Genomic DNA, 23,292 nt, shown 5'->3' with positions numbered 1-23,292 from the left:
AGTCAACGTATTAAATTGACAATTTTAAAAGTCAGGTGCTAAAATTAACAATGCCCGACCAAAATTGAAATTTTTCCAGTGATAAAATTATGAACATATGGTCCTATAATTATGAAAATGGGAGAATGAGCGTTGAAGAGAGCTTTTGTGTGAAGATGAAACAGAAGCTTGATCGACAGGAAGCTCCCGAAAATGGATGCTTTATCATCAGAAAAGAAGCGGTCTGAAATTAAAAAAAAAAATTGGTGAAAAATAAAGGTGCCACTTACAGCACCGTTACCGTGTCCACAATGTATGCTGAACACGGGTCCATAGCATAACGGCATACCACAAGGTCATGTTTTCATCAACTGTGTATCAATTAATTGATAGAGATACTAAAAGTTGTTAATTTTATTTAGAATATAATGGCATCACTTTGATTCAATCATAAATAATTATAGGCATAAATGTCAAATAGGCCCATCTACTACTGCGAAGTGCTCAATTCTCACCACAAACTAAATTAAGTGACAAATAGGTCCATCTACCAGCTAAATTTGTTCAATTGACTTTTTTTACAGGTTGCTAACAGGTTGCCTATTCAATTATTAAAAAATATAATATATAATAATAATAAATAAAATAAAATAAAATTCCAGCCACCAGCTGTCCGGCAAGGACAACTGGTGGCTGAATTTTTATTTATTACATATATATATATATATATATATATATATATATATATATATATATATATAATTGAATAGGCAACCTGTTAGCAATCTGTAAAAAAAATTATTTGAACAAATTTAGTTAGTAGATGGATCTATTTGGCACTTAATTTAGTTCGAGGTGAGAATTGAACACTATGAAATAGTAGATGGGCTTATTTGACACTTGTGCCATAATTATATCTTTCTTGGTGAGTTATATTTTTTAGTTCATCTCTATGACTGTACGTATTAAATAAAATATGAGAATAATGGCATTTTCAGTGTATACAAAATGCAATTTATATAGAAGAACCATTATATTAGCAATCATATATATATATATATATATATATATATATATATATATATATATATATATATATATATATATATATATTAGCTCATCATAAGATGTAATTATGATAACTAAGCTTCAAGTACAAAAAAAAAAAAAAAAAAACAAAAAAAGAAAACAAGAGAGTAAGACATAATGATGAGAGAAAAAAAATGGTTTTATAATTGGTTTTTGTAATAAAAAATAAAGGAAAATAGCACTTTCCCCCTATATGCTTCTCCTGAATTATTCAAATAGCTGTTTTTTCTCCTGAATGGACATATTTATCCTTCAAATAAATATGTCATTTATTATTATTTTTTTTATGATCACAATTTGGTTCAAACCAAACACACTATAACAACCAAATCACAATATTCCAATTACAATTTAAACTCAAAACTCGATATTTAGAGTTTATTAAAATCGCGAACCGAAACGGCCGATTCAAATAAAGACGGTTCAAAATCGCGAATCGGATCCGGAATTAATTTTAATAAATTGAAATCCAAATAAACGAACCATAGCCATCCCTACGTATACGCAATAATTTGTTAGAGAGGAAAAATAAGTAAAATATTTACATTAAGGATACAAATATCAATTTAATATATTGGATAAAACTGCTACTTTTAAAATAATTGAGGTGCCTAATGTGCTTACATGAATAATTCAAGTGAAAAAAATGCTATAAGTATATAACGTAACTCAAGGGAAAAAGTGCCATTTTCCCAAAAAAAAACACAATGATGAGAGCTAGGAACAAAACAAAATTGGCGTAACCGTACCCTACCGGCAATATTACAACGGACTAATAAAATTAAACTTTATTTATTTATAAGTACGTTTACGTACTTAGTAGGAATTAAATTAATATGATCTTAATTCATAAATCCAGATGCGTAGGGGATACCAGCGCGCTTGATCCATGTATCAAGCTCAATGAACACTCCAGCAGTGAACTCCTTCGCAATCTCTGGAGAAATGTTCCTCTTGTAACCCTTCCAGTTAACCCTTTTAACCAGTGAAGCTCCTGGGCCGCGGTTTTGATACTCTGCGTACCAGCACGTATCCAGTCCGGCGGTGCCCATCCATGGCGACCAACCTTCTGGGACGACGATCCCGTCAATGAAAGTGCTCATGATGATTGTCCTGGAGAACTCCTTCCATGGCCTCCCGAGGAACACTTTGACGGGTGGCTGGGCGGTCTTGAGGGCCGGGTCGGGGATGATCTGGCTGGCTTGGATCACGATCCCGCTCACTCCCCGCCGGTCCTTTCTCCCTTGCGCCGTCACCATGCATGCCTGGTTCGCCTCTGGCTTCCTCACCACCATCTTGCACCCCTGGAGGACGGCGGACCCGTCCCCGAAGATGAAGTCGATGGTGCCGGAGATGGTGCAGTCGCGGTAGAATTGGCGGTAGGAGTGGGTGTAGAGGGTGTCTTGGAAGGCCTCGATGTGGCAGTTGTGGATCGCGACCATGTCCGCTGAGACCCGGAGGGCCACCGCTTGGTGCTTGGCCGCGCCGGCTTTGTTCTCGATTGTGAGGTCCCGGCCGACGAAACCGTCCCCTTCCACCGTCAGGGTCGCGCTCTTATAAGTGGCTACCCCATCTATGTTATTCTTGTTCCCGGTGATCACGGTTTTGGTCGGGTCCTCCCCCATTAAAACAATGTTGTTCATCTTCCTGGGAACAGTCACGTATTCGGCGTACACGCCGGCCTTGACGAGGATGATAGTAGTTTTGTTGTTTATAGGCGGGATGGAGGCGAGAGCGGCCGAGATGGTTTTAAATTTCCCACTCCCGTCCTTGGCAACCACGATGTCGGGTTTAACGGGGGGAGCCGCGAGGAGGCGGCGGGTGGAAGCGTCAACGAATTGAGGAAATTCTTCATCAGTGGAGTTTACTGGTTTTCCACTCGCATTTACCGGTTTGGAGTCATCTAACAATCTCCGACTAAAACCGGGGATTTCCAAGGTCTTGATGAGCTCGGAGAGCTGGGTGACCATAGCCAGGGCGTTGCTGGTGAGCTCTATGGAGGTTTTAAGGAGGACCTTCATTTTCTCGCCGGTGGAACCGGTGGTGTTCTCGAAGGCATCCAGGCAGGTGTTCTCGAACGTGATGGCGGCGCTGAGCCACACCTTGAGGTCGTTACTGTGTTCGGTGTTGATGGTCTTAGATCCTTCCACCACCCCAAAAGACCTCTTGAGATCGTCGATGGAGTGGTCCAGCACCTCCTTGCAGATGTCGAGTGCCTGGTTGGTTCTGGGATCCTTCGCCGCCCTCCTGAGAAGCGCGGACTTGCCGATGGCGTCGGTGATGTTCTCCCACGCCACCGTGAACGCCGCCTTGACAAGATCCTTGGGGTCGTTAGAGTTCTTGGCTTCCGCCAGGCTCTTCGCGCACAGATTCTTGAAATCCGTTGAGGCGCAAATGGCTTTCACCGACTCCCTCAAATGCCCCGACTTAGAAATCGCCTCGGCTATTCCGTCCAACGAAATCGCCTCGCGTGTCTTAATCTGAATCTTGGGACCACCGTCGCTCTCCTGGCTCTTCGCGTCGCAGGTCTCCTGGGTATCACTCGGGGCAGACGACCCGCCACCGGCAGCCACCACAAAAGCCAGGAAGAGAATGGAAGCGATGATGCCATTAACACCCAACATTTTATTCTTTTCTGTATATATATATATATTTTTTTTATATTCAAGGGATGGGTTGATTGAAATGTGCAATACTGCAAACCCGGCCCTATTTATACAATTAGCAGAGCCACACATAATATAACTAACAACCTACAGTTGACGAGGAAACTGAGATTATTCAGATCAGAAATGTTATATTACCAGGAATTAAATTGTGGTTGAGATATGTTTTACCTTGCATTTTCTATTATTATATATATATAATCTCTTCAAGGATAATTTGTTTGGTTCTTATGTTGGTCTCGTTTTATCTTTTTGTCTTCAGTTAGCAAATCTATTTTTATCTTGTCATTTTAAATTTGTTAGCAGTGAAGTCAATCGGGCTGCCCACACCTTAGCTAAGGATGTAAGTGCGAGTTCCGCACAGACTATTTGGAGGGATGTTCCACCTCCGTTTCTGGATGTTTTCCTACATTAATATAATACGTTTTTTTGACTTTCAGAAAAATATATATAGGTCAAGACGTACTCAAGAGTATAGTGAAAAGAAAAAAAAGACCCTAATATATGAAAAATAAGAGTTATCAACCCCAATAAGTTCATGCTCTTGCCTTTATAACTTTTTCATCATAAAATTTTTATTATAAATATATATATGTTTGTATGTATTAATTATATTATTGTTTAGTTTAAAAGTTTATAGTTGATGGTTTTATTGAGACCGAGTTCATCATAAATCGGGTACAGAGCTAAGGTACAGGCCCAAAACACCGGCCCAAATACAAAGAACAAAGCCCACGGGGTGGACTATAGCTAGCTATGCTACTGGTAGGAATCGAACCCAAGCGATTGGATGGAGAATATGAGATCAAGACCACTAGACCATAGTGCCTCTTGTGTTTTAGTTGCCCCTTGCTAGGAATCCGGGACCCCTATTTATAGCCTGCCCCCTCCCCTTCCAGACATCCACGTGTCTCACGTGCTTAGACGCCACTCCCCCCCTTTTCCGTACACCAATCCGCACGTCCACCATGCGCCCGAAACTCCTGCGCCCCCTATACGCACCCTGCACACCCTGCCCGCGCACCCACCCCGCACCCCGGGCAACCCACCGGCCCGACGCTGTAAACCGCGCCCCCCGCGATGGGGGCGCCGGGCGCGGCATCGCCGGCTGGGGCCAGCGCCTCATCCGTCGACTCGCCCTGGCCGTGGGCGCCAGCGGCTACCGCCTCCGTGCCCTCGCACCGGAGCTATAGGCCCGCGCCCAGCCGCGCTCCCGACGCGTTGGCCGCGCTCCAACCGGTGGGCCCTCCGGCCGGCGCCGGCCACCCCGCGGCGTCCTGCCCCGGCCCAAAAAACCCCCCCTGTACCCCCTGTACTCCTAGCCCAATAACTTTAGCCTACCTGGTCTCTATCCCATACCCAATATCCCATCAATAGTGATTAATATTTAATATATATAAAATAAAAGAAGTGATGCACTGATGCTATTATTGCTGTCTAATATTTTCTACTCATTCTAAGGATATTTGTGCTAATAATGGTCATGTATCTACATTCCTGTTTTGTTTATTATACTGTTTGGCACACCTAGTTGAAAAACTAGCTAAAAGTTAAGAAGTTAGTAGTTGAAACTGAAAAATTAGTAGCTAATAAGTTAAATGGTTGCAAATAAGGTATTTGGTAAAATTAGCTATTGAATAAGATGATAAGTGTAAAAAGACATAAAATGATATTTTTATAAATTTATAAGTTTAAATTTAAATAGTGATATATGTTGCAATTTAAAGCCTAAATATATATCGCATTATTTATGATCTAGCATCACATAATATAATAAAGTATCAATATTATTGCGAATATTCTTCATCTCACTAGTTGATGACTCACTTAAATTTTAATTGCCAGTGCTAGTAGAACTAAAATCTTGTGATCTCATGTCATCTTGTAATTTCTTCAGGATGTAATTATGCAATGGAAATGTGGCCATAATAACATCAATTTGATATTAGGAAAATTAAATATTAAGAAAATTTAGATATTAGAAAAAAAATTAGATATGAGAGTTTTGATTAAAGAATGATAAATTGTGCTATTTTTGTAAATTAATAAAGATAAAAAAAAAATATAAAAAACTTATAACTTATTTTGAAACGCTACTTGAAAGAACATTTGAAAATAAACTATTATTTTAAGCTTTTCAGATTTTACCAAACAAAACTTTTGCTTAGTATTCTTCTTATTTATTATGAATATTTTTGATTAGATTCCCTATTTTGTTGAATCTTCTTATTTGTCTGGAGTATTTTTAATTTTTAAATTTTTATTTTAATAATTATATGATCAACCCTATACGTAATATAATATTGTATATTAATTAGTAATCTACTGATTGGGTATGAACCCCGTGGGCTCGGGGCCCAAGAAAAAAAGGGATCAAGCCCAGAAGAAGAGAAGCCCAAGAAGAAGAAGAAATGCCCAAGAGGAGAAATGGCCAAGTCCAGAAGAGGAAAAGTCCAAAAGAGATACGAGCCAAACTGAGGAGTCGGCTCGACCCGAAAGTCGGCACGGGTAGAAGGTCGGCTTAAACTAGCCGTTAACCCATGAAACCTATTTACTACCCTATTATTACCCCACTTATTACCACTAGTTAATTACCTAATTATTATTATTATTATCCATAACCCCCAAATAAACCTACTTACTACCCAAATTAAGCCATCATAAAGCCTACTAATTACCCCTCAACGGACACTTTTGGATGAGCTAGCTATACGAAGGAGAAGAAGAGCACAAGGAGGGGGGTCGTTCATTCATCTACATGTGGGAGGACTCTCCCAAGTACTATCCTACCACTCACTATTCTTTCATCCCCAAGAAGACTCCATCACTCTCCCAAAGAGAATGCACTCTTCCACAACCACTCTCCACTCATCTAAGCAAGAAGACCACATGAAGAAGACTCCATATGAGAAGACTCCACCACTCTTCCACGCCTGAAGATGACTCCCTCTCAATGTGCAAAGTATAGCTTTTTCCCTACACAATATTTCTATATACAAAGTAGCCATATAACATGTACAAAGACACCTACGAAATACAAATTTAGGCTTGGCACCGCCAAAAAAGGCCTGTGGTTTTCACCTTTCGGTGTCATATTTCTTCTATTTTAGTAGCCTTATTATGAAAGGTGAATCCACCAACTAAGGTTGTGTTGTACCTCCCTGGCCCCAAAAAACCCTAAAACCAACATCTACTATTTACAAATCTACAAATCTAATAAGAACTAATAAAGTTAATTAGGCGCTTGACGGGAACAACAAAATTGTTGGTGTAATTGTTTGTTGAAACGAATGGTTTATATTATTTTGATTTTAGTATTTTTTTTTTATGATTTTCCTTATTTACTCTCTATTATATTATTTTCTTTCATTAAATAACATTGCATTCCGTTAGAATAAACTTTAGTAACGGAATACTCCGTTAACTATTTATTCTTAACTTATTCATTAGTTTCTATAATAAGTTCATTATTTATATTTATAGAAAATGAAGGCCCCAACCCTAAGGGCCCCCACACCCCTACCCGACAGAGCATTTGGGAGGATGTAAATCATGGTAACTCAACTGAACATGAACCACAGAGGCTAGAGGTTGCTCCCACACTGTGGCTAGTGAGACTCAATCCCTGATCATTCTTCTAAACTTTCACATCTGTGACCAGTTGAGCTGTCCATGCGGGTTTAGTTCATTATTTATGTTATAGAAAATGAAGGGTTATATAGATGTATATATATACATGTTCAAGGCATAATGAAGTGATGAGCTTGTGTTCTTGAATTCTACATTCTTGTGTTATATATATTTTTCTCTCTACTCTTCCATTTGTAATATTGTTCATACATACAATTGAAGCATTACTGTACAATTATCACGCGAAAATGAGCTAATCAGAAGGCCAAATTATAACAGTTTTTTAGTTTTTTTGGTAATGAGGGAAACTCACAATTATTATTTAAGGATATTTATTGGGTAAATCTCGTCTTGTGACTTTAGCCAACAAATGACCACAACAAGGTAAACCAACTTAGATTGTCATTATTTGGTCCGATCCGCTCAAATAAAAAAGGCCAATGTCACTTCCACTTAGTGTGCATTGTTTTTTTTTTTTTTTTTTGGTGTATTACTTGTGTACACTTTAGATACTAGATGCGAGTTTTCCTCGTAAAAAATATTTATTTTATTTATGTAATTTTCTTGGCATTATGACGTGGCTTATAATCTTTGGGTTCATGAATTGAATGACCCACATATTTTAATTATACTAAAGTAACAAATTAGATTGTGTCACGTCAGGAATAGACATAATGAGAAAAATCTTAAAAGGAGTGTGTAACATTAATCTAAATATAATCGGGTTGGATTGAGTTTAATTTGTTTTTTTTAAAAAAAAAAAAAATTGAATTTGATATGATAATACTTACGAATAAATATCTAATACTCATTTAAAAAAAAATGTAATATGATACTTCCTGGTTCTTACCTCTGTGACGTCTAAAACGATCCATGAAGAAAACTTAGGATCCATATTTATATAGCCAAAATACAAATTTAGGATATATAGTAAGTCAGGTAAATGCATGCTAAAAATACAAATACAAGAAGAAAACTTGAGAACATTATATATAGAGTTAATACCCAAAATGGTCCCTCGACTATGCCATAATTACCAATTTGGTCCTCAACTACCATTCTTACCCAATTAAGTCCTCAACTATGTAACTTTTACTCAATTAAGTCCTCAACTATACAATTCTTACCCAATTTAGTCCTCAACTATACAATTCTTACCCAATTTAGTCCTCTGTATTAATTTGACTGTTTGTTGACTGTCAAAAGTCGGGATAAAATTATAATTTTACAAGATTTCTCCTTCCTCTCCATTTAGCAGCGCCAAACCATGCAGCAATACACTCCGATCAGATTTCGATCGTCAAAAAATCGTTGGAAATCAAATTCATGGGCTATCCGATGCATAACCACTACTTCGATACTGACAAGTTTAGAACCCAACCGGAGCTTATTGCTACATGGTTTGGCGCTGCTAAATGAGGAGGGAGAAAACTTGTAAAATTATAACTTTATTTCCACTTTTGACAGTCAACAAACAGTCAAATTGACAAAGGACTAAATTGGGTAAAAATTGTATAGTTGAGGACTTAATTGGGTAAGAATGATAGTCGAGGACCAAATTGGTAATTACGACATAGTCGAGGGACTATTTTGGGTATTAACTCTTATATATATAACAAGTTGAATTATTGGAATAACAGTAAAGAAACATATTTAAGTACAAATAATTTAGATAAAGGAACATATTTTAAGAATCTCATTCAGATTAACTTATATAATAATATGGAAATAATAGAACATGATACTTTGAAGAAAATAAACAAGTTAGAAATAGAATTTAATATTACAGATTGGAATAATAGAGAAGAATTACTTAAAAGAATATCACAACAATAAGGAATATATATATAGAGAGAGAGGGGAAGAGAGAGAGAATATTATATATATTATTATAAAAAACGAAATGTTAAAATCAAATTGTTAGGATTATTAGATCGAAAGGAAAGAAGGAATTGAGAAAGATAAAACGACACCTTAAATTGGTCAGTATAATTACAGGATGATTATGAAATAACAAAAAAAATTAAAATTATTAGTGAAATATTTTATAAAGAAGTAGATTTTTGCAATAAAGAAGCTAGGGATGATACAATAAAATTTTATCTTGCCAACACTTTTAAAGTTGGGGCATTAGAAGCTACATTCACTAAAAAGATTGATTCGAGTTTAAACATAAAACTCAACTTGTAAGGCCGGATCAATAATGCTTGTAGGAATGTAAGAATGACTTAACTATCAAATTATAGTGATATGTAAAGTATGCGAAAGTAAATTGGAACCAAAATATATATTTAATTATTATGATTCAAAAGTAATATCCTATGGATGAAGAGGATATTACTCAAAATTTGTATCTATCTCAATGAAATGAATGAGCCAAACAAGTGGTTAGTTTGCTCCTCCTATATATCTACTCGATAGTAGGTTATAGTATAAGTAGGTTGATCGGATCGGAGATGGGAGTGGGAGTAGGATGAAATCCTTGCTCGGGTGTGATGATAGCTAGCTTAGGTTGCTTATTCTACGGCCGTACATATCCAGAAGAAAAAGGGATCCCGGCGCGCCCGAGCCATTCATCAGCCAACATGAACAGTCCAGGAGTAAACTGCTTAGCAACCTCTGGAGAAATGTTCCTCTTGTAACCCTTCCAATTCACCCTTTTAGCGGTTGAAGCTCCTGGGCCGCGGTTTTTATACTCTGCGTACCAGCAAGTGTCCAGTGCAAACTCGCCCTGCCATATAGACCAACCTTCTGGGACGACGATGTTGTCAATGAAAGAGAACATGATGATTGTCCTGGAGAACTCCTTCCATGGCCTCCCGAGGAACACTTTGTTGGGTGGGTTGGCGGCCTTCAGGGCGGGTTCAGCGACGATGTCGCAGGATTGGATGACAATGGCGCTTGCTCCTCGCCTGTCCTTTCTACCTTGAGCGGTCACCATGCACGCCTGGTTGGCCAATGGCTTCCTCACCACCATCTTGCATTTCTGGAACACGACAGGGGCATTCCCGAAGATGAAGTCGACGGTGCCGCTGATGGTGCAGCCGCGGTAGAACTGGCGGTAAGAGTGGGTGTAGAGGGTGTCTTGGTAGGCATTGAGGTGACAATTGTGGACAACCGCCATGTCGGCTGAGATCCTAAGAGCTACGGCTTGTTCCTTCACCGCCCCGGCCGTATTCTCGATTGTAAGATCTCGGCAAATGAAACCCTCCCCTTCAACAATCACCGTGCCGCACTTATAAGTGCCGCCGGGCCACTTGTCTGCCACATTCCTATTTCCCGTGATCACGGTTTTGGTGGGGCCCTCACCCACGAAAACAATGTTGTTCTTCTTCCTAGGAACCATCACGTATTCTTTGTACACGCCGGCCTTGATTAAGATGACGATTCGGCGGTCGTTTTTTTCAGGGATGGAGTTAAGAGCGCCGGTGATGGTCTTAAACTTGCCACTTCCGTCCTGGGCAACCACAATGTCGGGTCTGGGGGGAGCAACCAGGAGGTGGCGAGTGGCAGAGTCTACGAATTGAGGAATCTCTTCATCAGTTGTGGGTGTGGGTTCTTCTAACAACCTACGACTGATGCCAGGGATTTCCAAGGTCTTGAGGAATTCATCAAGCTTAGTGACCATAGCCAGGGCGTTGCTGGTGAGCTCCATGGAGGTTTTAAGGAGTTGCTTCATTTTCTCGCCGGTGTCGCCGGTGGTGTTCTCGAAGGCATCCAAGCAAGTCTCCTCGAAAGTCATGGCGGCGGTTAGCCAAACCCTGAGATCGTAACCGTGTCGGTTGCTGAGGGAACTAGATTCCCCAATAACGTTAAAAGACCTCTTCAGATCTTCAATGGAGTGGTCTAGCACCTCCTTGCATACGTCCAGTGCAGCGGAGGTCATGGGGTCCTTGTCCGCCCTCTTTATAAGCTCCGACTTGGAAATGACGTCGGCGATGTTCTCCCAGGCCACTGAGAACGCCGCCTTGATAAGCTCCTTGGGGTCGTTGGAGTTATTAGCTTTTGCTACGCTCTTCTCGCACAGCTCCTTGAAATCAGTTGACTCGCAAATGGATTTCACTGCGTTCTTTAAATGATCCGACTTGGAAATCGCGTCCGCCAAACCTTCCAGCGAAAACGCCGACTTCATAACCTCGTGTGCGCTCATCAGCTTATTACTAGAGTGAATCTCAGTAGCGCCACAGGTCTCCTTGTCATCACCTTCAGCACATGACTCGGGGCGGTGGCGGTGGCAGCCACCACGAAAGCCAGGAAGAGGATGGAAGCGATTCCAAGAAGACCCAACTTTTTATTCTTTTGAGTAGACCCCATTTTTACTTGTTTTTGTCTCTTGAATAGGGGTGCCTTTCAGGCTTTGATGATTGAAATGTGCAATTCTGATAACGCTATTTATAGCATTCAGAGGCGACCAGCAGACCCACAGACACTACAACTAACAAGTAACAACCTTAGCTTCGTTCTGTTCAGGAAATTGAGGTTAGTCACATATATGTTTCGTTTTACCAGGAAATTACATTATATAACTTTATTATCTTTATAAATTTTCATCCTCAATTTTTTATTCTATATTCTATATATATATGAAAATAACAGTCATTGCATCAACTGCAATAAATTAATGCTCTTGCCTTTATAACTTTTCATCATTAAATTTTTATTCAAAGTTTATAGTGATTATATATATATATATATATATATATATATATATATATATATATATATATAAAACAAAAGAAGTGATGCTATCTAATATTTTTCCTAAGTTTTATTTATTATTTTTCTTATTCGGTTTGGCACGCCTAGCTGAAAGCTAGCTAAAAAGTTAGTAATTGGAGCTGAAAAGCTAGTAGTTAATAAGCTAAATGATTGAAATTAAGATGTTTAGTAAAATGGAAAATGACACTTTTTTACCCCTGAATTATATGTTAATAGTACATTTTCTCCCTCAATTATTCATGTAAACACATTAGCCCCCTCAATTATTCTAAAAGTGTTTGTTTTCCCCTTGATATATTAAATTGACACTTTTACCCTTAAAGTAAACATTTTATTTAGTTTTCATATCCAACAAATTATTGCTTATACGTAGGGATGACCACGGTTCAGTTCGAACTGAACTGGACACTATAGCAATCGAATTGAAAGTTTTCGGTTATGATTCAGATCTAGAACCCAATATTTAGATTTCAGTTTATTAAAATTATGAATCGAAAAAATTTGATCTTGAACAGTGAACCGACAGTTCTTGAGTTGCCAAACCTTGTATTTGAGCCGTCATGTTGTCTAGTTGAACTTGTAGCTCATTCATTTGCATAAACATGTTGGCCATCATCAACTTCATCTCGGGATCTTGATCAAATGGTTGGCATTCTTGTTGAGGTTCTTGATAGAGTGGCTCTTGAGGTTCCCATGGATTATTGGCATACTCTTCTTCACTCGGTCTCATGGGATAGCCCCCATCCTCAATGTCACCATCGGGTACAATAGTGACTCCCCAACGCTTAGCTAATGCTAATGTCTCCTCATCTAGTCCATTCCTCCCCACACTTGGTGAGCATTGAGTGGGTGGGGAAAAGGGATTTAGAGGTGAGCCTTGATGGTATGGATTTTGGGGTGGTGGAAGTGAGTTTGGTTGGTAAGAAGAGTAGGTGGAGTATGGAGATGTTTCTTGGGTGTGAGGGTATTGATCACATGAAGCATATTGGGGGTCTTGGAAATGGTAAAGTGAGTCTTGATAGGATTGTGGTGGGTAAGGATTTTGGAAGTTTGGAGTGTATTGAGAGTATGAGTTTTGGACGTGGAATTGTGGTGGACAAAAATACTGAGATTGAGCATCATAGTAATGGTTAGGAGGTGGGGGTTGAGTGGGGTAAGGATCTCTATATCCATCATGTTGGTTACCCCCATAAGATTGAGAATCATAATATCCTCCTTGGAATGCATACTCATCCATGGTGAAAGTTCTTGATTGAGTGGTAAAAGCTCCCCCCTTTTGAATCTAGAGCGTATGCACAAAGTATGGATCTTTCAACCAAACTCAAACAAGGTAAAACAATTAGCTCTTTAAACAATAAAAACAAACAAAAAAGAAAGAAAAAGCTTAGTCTCCTAAGATTCCCTAAACTCTAATGCTAGTAAAACAAGTAATCACATAGAACCACCAAATTTCCAATCCCCGGCAACGGCGCCAATTTTTGATTGTAGCAAAAATAAGATGTGAGCTCGGGTGTGTAATGTCGTCCTCTGGGGATTGGGGGATATGGCACGCAATATGCAATCACAATAAACTAGGCACTAGCATAAGGAAATCAACAAGAAGCTAAGCAAACTACAAGTTTAAGGAAATGATAAGACTAACACATATACACAAAGATAAACACAAAATAAAGAGATAGGACTCAAGCTAGGGAGCATTATCATCTAGATGCTTTAACAACCTAAGGGATTAGGGAGAACAAGTAACCAAGGAAACAAGCGGGAATGCACGTAGGTATCCTAGTCTACGAACCATTCTCATGATTAATAAACAAGGAATTGCCCCACTTTCGTGGTGAATCAATTCCAAGTCCATCAAGCACACAAAGCATCTAAAGCCCCCAATTTCCCCTATTTTCGTAGGAAGAAATCGGGTCTATGCAAGGGGTGGCTTGGATTCATCACCCAACTCTCGTTGAGGCAAGGAATCCTCCAAAAACAAGCTAATGAATGTGTACATCAAACATTAACAAGATATAAATACAAAACCTTCACAAACACATGAACCCTAGGTTGGAGTTCTTCCCCTTTTTTGCAATAATCACAAATCAAGCATCAAGATAGATAATACAACCCTAACTCAAGTCCAAAAACTAACTACTCATGATTAAATAGCATAAAGAATACAAGAACACAAGTAATAAACATAAATCTTGCAAAGTAAAGAGATAAAAGGAAAAAGAACTTATGTATTGAAAATGGAAGAACAATCTTGAAATGTTGAAATCCAATCTCCAAATCCAAGATTACAAGCTTCAAAAGTGTTAAGAAACATAAATCTAAGTCTAATCTAACCTAAAAATATGAAAGGAAGTGAAAGGAAATGTCTAGGGTTGGAACAAGGTCCAAAACCGAGTTGAAATGACCCAAAAACGCGCATAAATAGAGCAGAGCACAGTGGGATGGCCTCAGGGATGGGCATACGCCAGGGCGTACCATTTTTGGTGCATTTCCAGTGAACACTGGTTTTGAGCAGAAATATCGTACGCCCTGTGGGATGGGCATACCAGTAGCAGTACGCTACCTGCTTCATTTTTCAAATCTCGGATGGGCTGATGGATGGGCGTACGCCACCTGCTTCGGTTTTCAAATCTCGGATGGGCTGATGGATGGGCGTACGGGAGGGGGTACGAGGCTGCTGAAAATTCCTAAATGCAATCCAAACTCTTTGATTGATCTCTTGATCCAAAAATTGCTCGTATCTTCCAAAAATCATTGAATTTCTCACTTGTTGTGAATGATTGCACCTTGAAATAAAACCAACATAACTTAGTCACAATTCACACAAGTTTTTAAGCAATTCACAAATAAAATTGGTTCAAGAAGGGGTAAAAATATAGACAAAAACGCACTTATCAATCTCATAAAAAAGTAACAATATTATTGCAATTTGCGAATATCCCTCACTTCACTAGTTGACTCACTTAAATTTTCATTGTCGGTGCTAGTAGAACTAAAATCTTGTGATCTCAATTCTCAGGTCATCTTGTGAGTTCTTCAGGATGTAATGGAGTAAAAGTGAAGCTCTACCGGAGCACACAAAGAAAACCCTTATCAATAATGGAAGGAAGAAGTTAGAGGTTTGTGGATAATGATCAAACATTAAGCTCATGTTTTAGTAGATCAACATATTACACTAATACACCATTATTAAAACGAGTATATGAAAAATATAGAAAGAATATATTGAGATCGAATTCAAAAGAAGTAAGGCCATGTTTATTAACAGAAAACTGTTTCTTTTTCATGTTTTCTAATTTTTTCATTTTTATTATATGGTTTTTGTTTAGAAATTACTTGTTTACTAACACTTATTTTTTCAAATTTAATTTTTTTTATAGATTAATGTTATAAAATTAACACAAGTTTAATTTCGAATGAGTTTTAGATCTTATATTTAAAATATTTTTACATATGTTTGGTTTAAATGGGATAAATTTAATTTTTTTTTTACTTTTAAGTTTAATATATGTAAGATTTTTACATTTGATATCCGAAAAAAATTTATATCTGTATATAACGTGTTTTAAATTGGCACTTCTACCTTTAAAGCTAAGTAAACATTTTATTTATTTTTCATATCCAACAAATTATTGCTTATACGTAGGGATGACCACGGTTCAGTTCGAACTAAACCGGACACTATAGAAATCGAATTGAAAGTTTCCGGTTATGATTCAGATCTAGAACCCAATATATAGATTTCAGTTTATTAAAATTATGAATCGTAAAAATTTGATCCTGAACCGTGAACCGACAGTTCTGGATCCGATTTGCGATTTTGAACCGTCTTTATTTTAAAATTTTATTTTTTATTTTAAAATAGTCTAAATTCAACAATAAAGGTATTATATATTTTATTTTGAGTTCGGAACATGAACCGGCTGTTTCAGTTTGCGATTTTAATAAACTCTAAATATCAAGTTTTGATTCTAAATTGTAATTAGAATATTTCGCTTGGTTGCTATAGTGTCTATTCGATTTGAACCAAACCGTGGCCGTAATTTGTTGGAGAAGAAAAATAAATGAAATATTTATTTTAAGGGTAGATATGTCTATTTAACATTTCAGGGGGGGAAAACAACCACTTGAATAATTCAGGGAGAAAAAGTATTATAAGTATATAACTCGGGAAAACGTGCCATTTTCCCTTAGTAAAATTAGTTGTTGAATAAAAGGATATACGTGTACGTAAACAGACATATAATGATATTTTTATAAATTTAAATTTAAATATTGATATATATTGCAATTTAAAGTCTAAATATATATCAAATTTATGATCTAGCATCTCATAAAAAAGTAACAATATTATTGCGATTTGCGAATATCCCTCACTTCACTAGTTGACTTACTTAAATTTTCATTGTCGGTGCTAGTAGAACTAAAATCTTGTGATCTCAATTCTCATGTCATCTTGTGAGTTCTTCAGGATGTAATGGAGTAAAAGTGAAGCTCTACCGGAGCCCACAAAGAAAATCCTTATCAATAATGGAAGGAAGAAGTTAGAAGTTTGTAGATAATGATCAAACATGCATTGTGCTCATGTTTTAGTAGATCAACATTATTACCAACAAGAGTGTTTGCTTCAGGCAATGCAACATGGTTGGATTCAACCTTGTGCTTCTCATAATCGTGTTTTTACAATCCGTTGGTAGTTTTTTAAAAAATGCTTCGGGGTGTGGCACGTACTTGATCATCAGTGTTCTATACACCTGCACTTGAAGCATACTTGCTGCTGGGCTAGAGTTCTAATTGTATGAAAGTGGTTGTCCTTGACGAGTTGGATCATTTTGCTGTGTATTATGGTTTCGGGAGTTATTGTTGCTACCTTTGCCTTGATTCCTATCGCGACCTCTTCCTCGGCTCCTCTTGGCGTTGCATGACTGAGCAACATTGTATGCTTCAGGCACTGGTGCAGTGTTAAATTGGGACACAATTTTGTGTAAAGCCAAGTTATAATCAGTCACTGACTTTAACATCTTGAAATCTCAAGTTAAGTCAGTCAAATTGTATCTAAGGAATGGCTAGGAATATTTGATAGTTAAAACTATCCTCCTGGGTTTTCTAAAAGGCATATGGGTCCTTTTTTAGAAATGTATTCATTTTCAGGTTATGGTTCAGATGGTGGCGAGGAAAAAAAAAGAAGAGAAATTAGGGCTTTTAGCTTTCTAGGCCTCATCGCTCGTGAACTTCTAAGTAATTGCTCTTGTTGAAACCAAGCTTGATGAATTCACACTTGGTGATAACAACCAAGATTGAGATTCTGCCAAAAAAATAAAAATCTATATATACTAAAGCTGGCTAAAAACGAGGGTCCACCTCTAAAGAATAATTTGTAATCTGCATAATTAAAACTATAGATTATGCTAATAAGACAAAATATGCATAATAATTCATCATATTATTGCACAATGATCGCAATTTAATTTATGAGCATATTCGATAATAAATTCAAATAATAAATTGAATTTCAATTTTAAAGTAATATATTCTTCCATGCTTGAAAAATGAATCAAGTTGTTGGCCCAAAACAATTGATACATGTATATACAATCGTTATACCCTGGACCACGGTGCACATAGCATTGTGCGCCCTGTGCCTTTTAAAACGACGTCGTTTTGATAAGTTGTGTGGGGAGTTGACGCGACAGAGTGTATGTGTATTATGTTATATAATTATGTACGTTATGTTATATAATAATGTACATTATGTTATACAATTATGTACATTCTGGTATACAATTATGTACATTCGAACACACAATTTTTTTAACAGTTAAAAGTTTATGTACATTCTCATATACAATTATGTACATTTTAGTATACAATTATGTACATTTTCAAAGCATGACTTTTTTTTTTTACCAAGTTAACAGCAAACACGGAAAAGTGAAATTTTCAAAAAAAAAAAAAAGGTGCACAACGACGTCGTTTTGCACCAAGACACACAATGCAATGTGCGCCCTGGTGCACCATATAAATTTTCATGTATATATGTCATAAGATGATTTAAATAAGTATCTGTCCAAATAGAACTCCTTTTATTTATAACTAGTATTGCACCTGTGCGATGCACGGGATGAAAATTTAACTATATTATAATTAATTATTGAATTACTAATACAAATATCAAGAAATTATAACACAAGTTTAGGTTTTCCAGGAAAAAATTCATGCCAAAAGGAGTTCAAGAAGTATTTTTTTCACGAATTTAATTTTCAAACTGCGCCGGTCAGAATTTTCAGGCAGTGATTTCTATGTGTAAACAAAAAAATTATTCACAATTTGTTTGGTTCAGGCAAACCAGCATGATGTGAGGCAATTTTGACTTTTGGAGAGTAACATAACATTAGAAATAGAAGTTGCAAACTTTATTCATGAGTCATTAGTCACCTTAAAGATCAATCCCATTTGAGATCTTCCAGATCTTATTAGAAAGTAGCCCAATAATGACCAAATACATTGTCAAGTAGAGGAGATTAAAGTAGCCCAAAGCTATAGCTTATTTATGAATCCCACAAGATTCATGATTGTGCTGTAGATAAGTCTCATGCCGCCTTTAAAAGGATTAATAGGCCTGCACACCAGATTATATTGTAATAGCTCATCACAATATATATAAGAGTGACACTATACATGTTTATTTAGAATTTTTACTTTGTTGGCCTTTTGAGCAAAATTATATATATATATATATATATATATATATATATATATATATAAAATCAACCTATAGCTCAATTGAAAACATATAGGATGTGAGATCCACCTCAACGTTTAAGACAATTCAAGACTTAATTAAGATTATATATGCATTTGAATTCCCTAATCATCTTAGCCACCAGCAACTCTACTAATATCGCCAACTTGTGTAGGATTAGGGACAAACAAATCATGCACATTAGCACCCCTAGCATTATTTTGCACACTTAACAAATTATGATCAGAACTATGGGCCAAAGCAGTTGAACCATGCACCGGATTAACAATAACACTATGATTATTAGTATGCATAATATTAGCCTGATCATTAACCATAGTATATATGAAAATTACCTTGACCATTAGCACTTTTGAATATTTGCAACAGGTTGACTGCCATGACAGGGTCCAGCATTCACACGAACCCTTGCAGTGGTCGAATAAATTTATTTTGTTTATCCTCATCAACTGAAGCAGTTGTCTGCAAAAAACATCCCTTTTTTTCAATACCTCTATAGCATATCAGCATTCAACTTTTGATCCACCTGGGAAAACTGCTGTAACCCATTTGGGGATTTTCTCCCTATCCATTGGGCACTTGATCAGTCATAAACGAAAATACACAAGAAGATCCCTGACAGGAAATGCATGCTAGAGAGTCCTTCATTCTGTGTTTATGCTTCTTTCGCCGGACAGCCAAACCAGTAGGCCGAGGAACCAATAAAGAAGGGATAATACAATAAAATTTTATCTTGCCAACACTTTTTAAGTTGAGACATTAGAAGCTACGTTCACTAAAATATTGATTCGAGGAACCTAAACATAAAATTAAGGATCAAAGCTTGTAGGAATTTAAGAATGACTAACTATCATATCACTACTACAATTATAGTGATATGTAAAGTAGGCAAAAGTAAATTGAAACCAAAATTTTTATTATGATTCAAAAGTAATGTAATCCTCCAACTATCCTATGGTTGGAAGAGGATATTACTCAAAATTTGTATCTCAATGAATGAGCCAAACAAGTGGTTAGTTTAGTGAGATGAGGTTTTCACATGAAAACTCCTCCTATCTACTCGATAGTTATAGTAAAAGTAGGTTGATCGGACTCTCTCTCATGATAGCTTGCTTATTCTACACATATCCAGGAGAAAAGGGGATCTGGGCACGCCCGAGCCATTCTTCATCAGCCATCAGGAACGGTCCAGGAGTAAACTGCTTAGCAACCTCTGGAGAAATGTTCCTCTTGTAACCCTTCCATTTCACCCTTTTATCGGTTGAAGCTCCTGGGCCGCGGTTTTTATACTCTGCGTACCAGCAAGTGTCAAGTGCAAAGTTGCCCTTCCATGGAGACCAACCTTCTGGGACGACGATGTTGTCAATGAAAGAGAACATGATGAGTGTCCTGGAGAACTCCTTCCATGGCCTCCCGAGGAACACTTTGTTGGGTGGGTTGGCGGCCTTCAGGGCGGGTTCAGCGACGATGTCGCAGGATTGGATGACAATGGCGGCTGCTCCTCGTCTGTCCTTTCTACCTTGAGCGGTCACCATGCACGCCTGACCCTCCAATGGCTTCCTCGCGATCATCTTGCAGCTCTGGAACACAACAGGGGCATTCCCGAAGATGAAGTCGACGGTGCCGCTGATGGTGCAGCCGCGGTAGAACTGGCGGTAAGAGTGGGTGTAGAGGGTATCTTGGTAGGCATTGAGGTGACAATTGTGGACCGCCGCCATGTCGCCTGAGATTCTAAGAGCCACGGCTTGTCCCTTCTGCGGCCCGGCCGTATTCTCGATTGTAAGATCTCGGCAAACGAAACCCTCCGCTTCAACAGTCACCGTGCCGCTCTTATAAGTGCCGCCAACGACCCCGTCTGCGACATTCTTGTTTCCGGTGATCACGGTTTTGGCCGGGCCCTCTCCCATGAAAACAATGTTGTTCTTCTTACTAGGAACAATCACGTATTCCTTGTACACGCCAGCCTTGATGAGGATGACGGTTCGGCGGTCGTTTATGGCAGGGATGGAGTCAAGAGCGGCGTTGATGGTCTTAAACTTGGCACTTCCGTCCTGGGCAACCACAATGTCGGCTTTGGGGGGAGCAGCCAGGAGGTGGCGAGTGGCAGGGTCTACGAATTGAGGAATCTCTTCATCAGTGGAGTGTAATGGTTCTCCACTGTCATCTTTCGGTGTGGGTTCTTCTAACAACCTACGACTGATGCCAGGGATTTCCAAGCTCTTGAGGAAATCGTCAAGCTTAGTGACAATAGCCAGGGCGTTGCTGGTGAGCTCCATGGCGGTTTTAAGGAGGTGCTTCATTTTCTCGCCGGTGTCGCCGGTGGTGTTCTCGAAGGCATCCAAGCAAGTCTCTTGGAAAGTCATGGCGGCGGTTAGCCAAACCCTGAGATCGTTACCGTGTCGGTTGTTGAGGGTAGTAGATTTGTCAAGTACGTAAATAGACCTCTTGAAATCTGAAATTGAGTGCTCTAGCACCTCCTTGCATACGTCCAGTGCACCGGAGGTCATGGGGTCCTTGTCCGCCCTCTTGATAAGCTCCGACTTGGAAATGACGTCGGCGATGTTCTCCCAAGCCACCGAGAACGCAGCCTTGATAAGCTCCTTGGGGTCGTTGGAGTTATTAGCTTTTGCAACGCTCTTCTCGCACAGCTCCTTGAAATCGGTGGACTCGCAAATGGATTTCACCGCCTTCTTTATTTGATCCGACTTGGAAATCGCGTCCGCCAAACCGTGCAGCGAAAACGCCGACTTCATAACCTCGTGTGTGCTCAGCTTATTAGTAGCGTGAATCTCAGGAGCGCCACAGGTCTCCTTGTTATCACCTTCAGCAGGACATGACTGGGTACCAGAACCAGAATCGCTGCCTGACTCGGTGGCGGTGGCAGCCACCACGAAAGCTAGGAGGAGGATGGAAGCGATTCCAAGAAGACCCAACTTTTTATTCTTTTGAGTAGACCCCATTTTTACTTGTTTTTGTCTCTTGAATAAGGGTGCCTTTGAGGCTTTGATGATTGAAATGTGCAATTCTGATAACGCTATTTATAGCATTCAGAGGCGATCAGCAGAGCCACAGATACTATTCTGTTGAGGAAATTGAGGTTATTCACATATATGTTTCGTTTTACCAGGAAATTACATTATATAACTTTATTATCTTTATAAATTTTCATCCTCAATTTTTTATTCTATATATATATATATATGTATTAATTACATTATTTAGTTTAAAAGTTTATGGTGATTATATTAATATATACTGTATAAAATAAAACAGGTGATGCTATCTAATATTTTGAGTAAATACCTAAAATTGTCACTCGACTATAGCTAAATTCACAAATTGGTTCTCGAGTATTTATTTCAATGAATTAAGTCTTTAACTTTTCAATTTTGACCCAATTAATTTCATCCTCTGTTAGTTTTACCGTTTAGTGTCTGTGAAATCCAAGGATAGAGTAGTAATTTCACCTGCTCCATGCGTTCTCCCTTCACCTGGTCGTTGTAAGATGTAGAAAAAGCCCTATGTGTTCTTCATTGTCTCCATAGCGCAACACCAGCTTCTTCCTAAATTGGCCAATTCAACGAGATGCATGCGAAGTTCACTGAAGACAACTATGGTTCCTCAAGCAACCACTCCATGTTTCAACACGGTGAACTAATTTCAAATATGCGTTGTCATTGTGGTGAATCGTTGAAGCTACGCACCTCATGAACGAATGACAACCCCGACAGGAGGTATTGAGACTGTGGACCGAATAAGGTTGAGTAATTTCTAACAATTTATATTTCTTTAGTGTTTAATTTTAGATTGTAATAGGTTTTGGGTATAGGGCAGGAGAGTGGTTGAGTGTGGATTCGTAAGATGGTATGATCCTCCTATGTGTTCAAGGTTAAAGGCAATCATCCCTGGACTGTTACGGCGTATAAATCAAAATGAGGAGGAAATCTAAAAGTTGAAATCAAGGTTTAGAGCTACAACTACTGTAGAAGGAGATCATTTGTATATACAGTCAAAATCAAAGTGTTCTTATCGCCTGGTGATGATTTCAATTGTTATAGACTTGTAGTAGCAGTGTTAGTGTTGGTGTTGTATAATTCCAATGTTAAAAGTGTAGGTGGTAGAAAATTGGTTAAAAGGCTTCCCTTGATATTGTAGACTAGAAGTGAAATTGTATTTAATTTGTAATTGCACTAATTTATGATCAATGAAATCTTTTGTGAGTAAATACCAGCCAAGGTCCTTCGAGTTTGGTGGTTTCACCACTTATAGTCCCTAACTTCCGTAATTACAATCCGTGGTCCTCCGAGTTGCAAAAATTGACCTGTTACCATCCTCCCGTTAATTTTTGCCGTCTAAGCCGTCAAAAGCAGGGGTAAAAAGGTCATTTGGCATATATTTACTCTTATCGACAATACCGTGTACCCTGTCATAGGAGTACGGACTGCT

General features: G+C 38.4%; 3 protein-coding genes across 3 annotated transcripts; all 3 read right to left on the bottom strand.

The window, feature by feature from the left end:
* Window positions 1-1,731: 1,731 nt before the first annotated feature.
* On the bottom strand, window positions 1,732-3,731 carry LOC109160863 (pectinesterase-like). Its single transcript, XM_019309108.1, has one exon. It carries the CDS (start codon window positions 3,690-3,692, stop codon window positions 1,911-1,913), a length of 1,782 nt encoding a protein of 593 aa, XP_019164653.1. The 5' UTR covers window positions 3,693-3,731; the 3' UTR covers window positions 1,732-1,910.
* A 5,963-nt stretch (window positions 3,732-9,694) lies between these two features.
* Window positions 9,695-11,709, bottom strand: LOC109160774 (pectinesterase-like). Its single transcript, XM_019309015.1, has one exon. The coding sequence runs from the start codon at window positions 11,512-11,514 to the stop codon at window positions 9,886-9,888; it is 1,629 nt and encodes a 542-aa protein (XP_019164560.1). The 5' UTR covers window positions 11,515-11,709; the 3' UTR covers window positions 9,695-9,885.
* Window positions 11,710-19,736: 8,027 nt separating this feature from the next.
* Window positions 19,737-21,835, bottom strand: LOC109160773 (pectinesterase-like). The gene has a single exon (XM_019309014.1). The coding sequence runs from the start codon at window positions 21,804-21,806 to the stop codon at window positions 19,965-19,967; it is 1,842 nt and encodes a 613-aa protein (XP_019164559.1). The 5' UTR covers window positions 21,807-21,835; the 3' UTR covers window positions 19,737-19,964.
* Window positions 21,836-23,292: the final 1,457 nt, after the last annotated feature.

The sequence above is a fragment of the Ipomoea nil genome, unplaced genomic scaffold (assembly GCF_001879475.1).
Source record: "Ipomoea nil cultivar Tokyo-kokei standard unplaced genomic scaffold, Asagao_1.1 scaffold2921, whole genome shotgun sequence".
In the NCBI taxonomy this organism is placed as follows: Eukaryota; Viridiplantae; Streptophyta; class Magnoliopsida; order Solanales; family Convolvulaceae; genus Ipomoea; species Ipomoea nil.
This window is presented reverse-complemented; position numbering and strand designations above follow the sequence as displayed.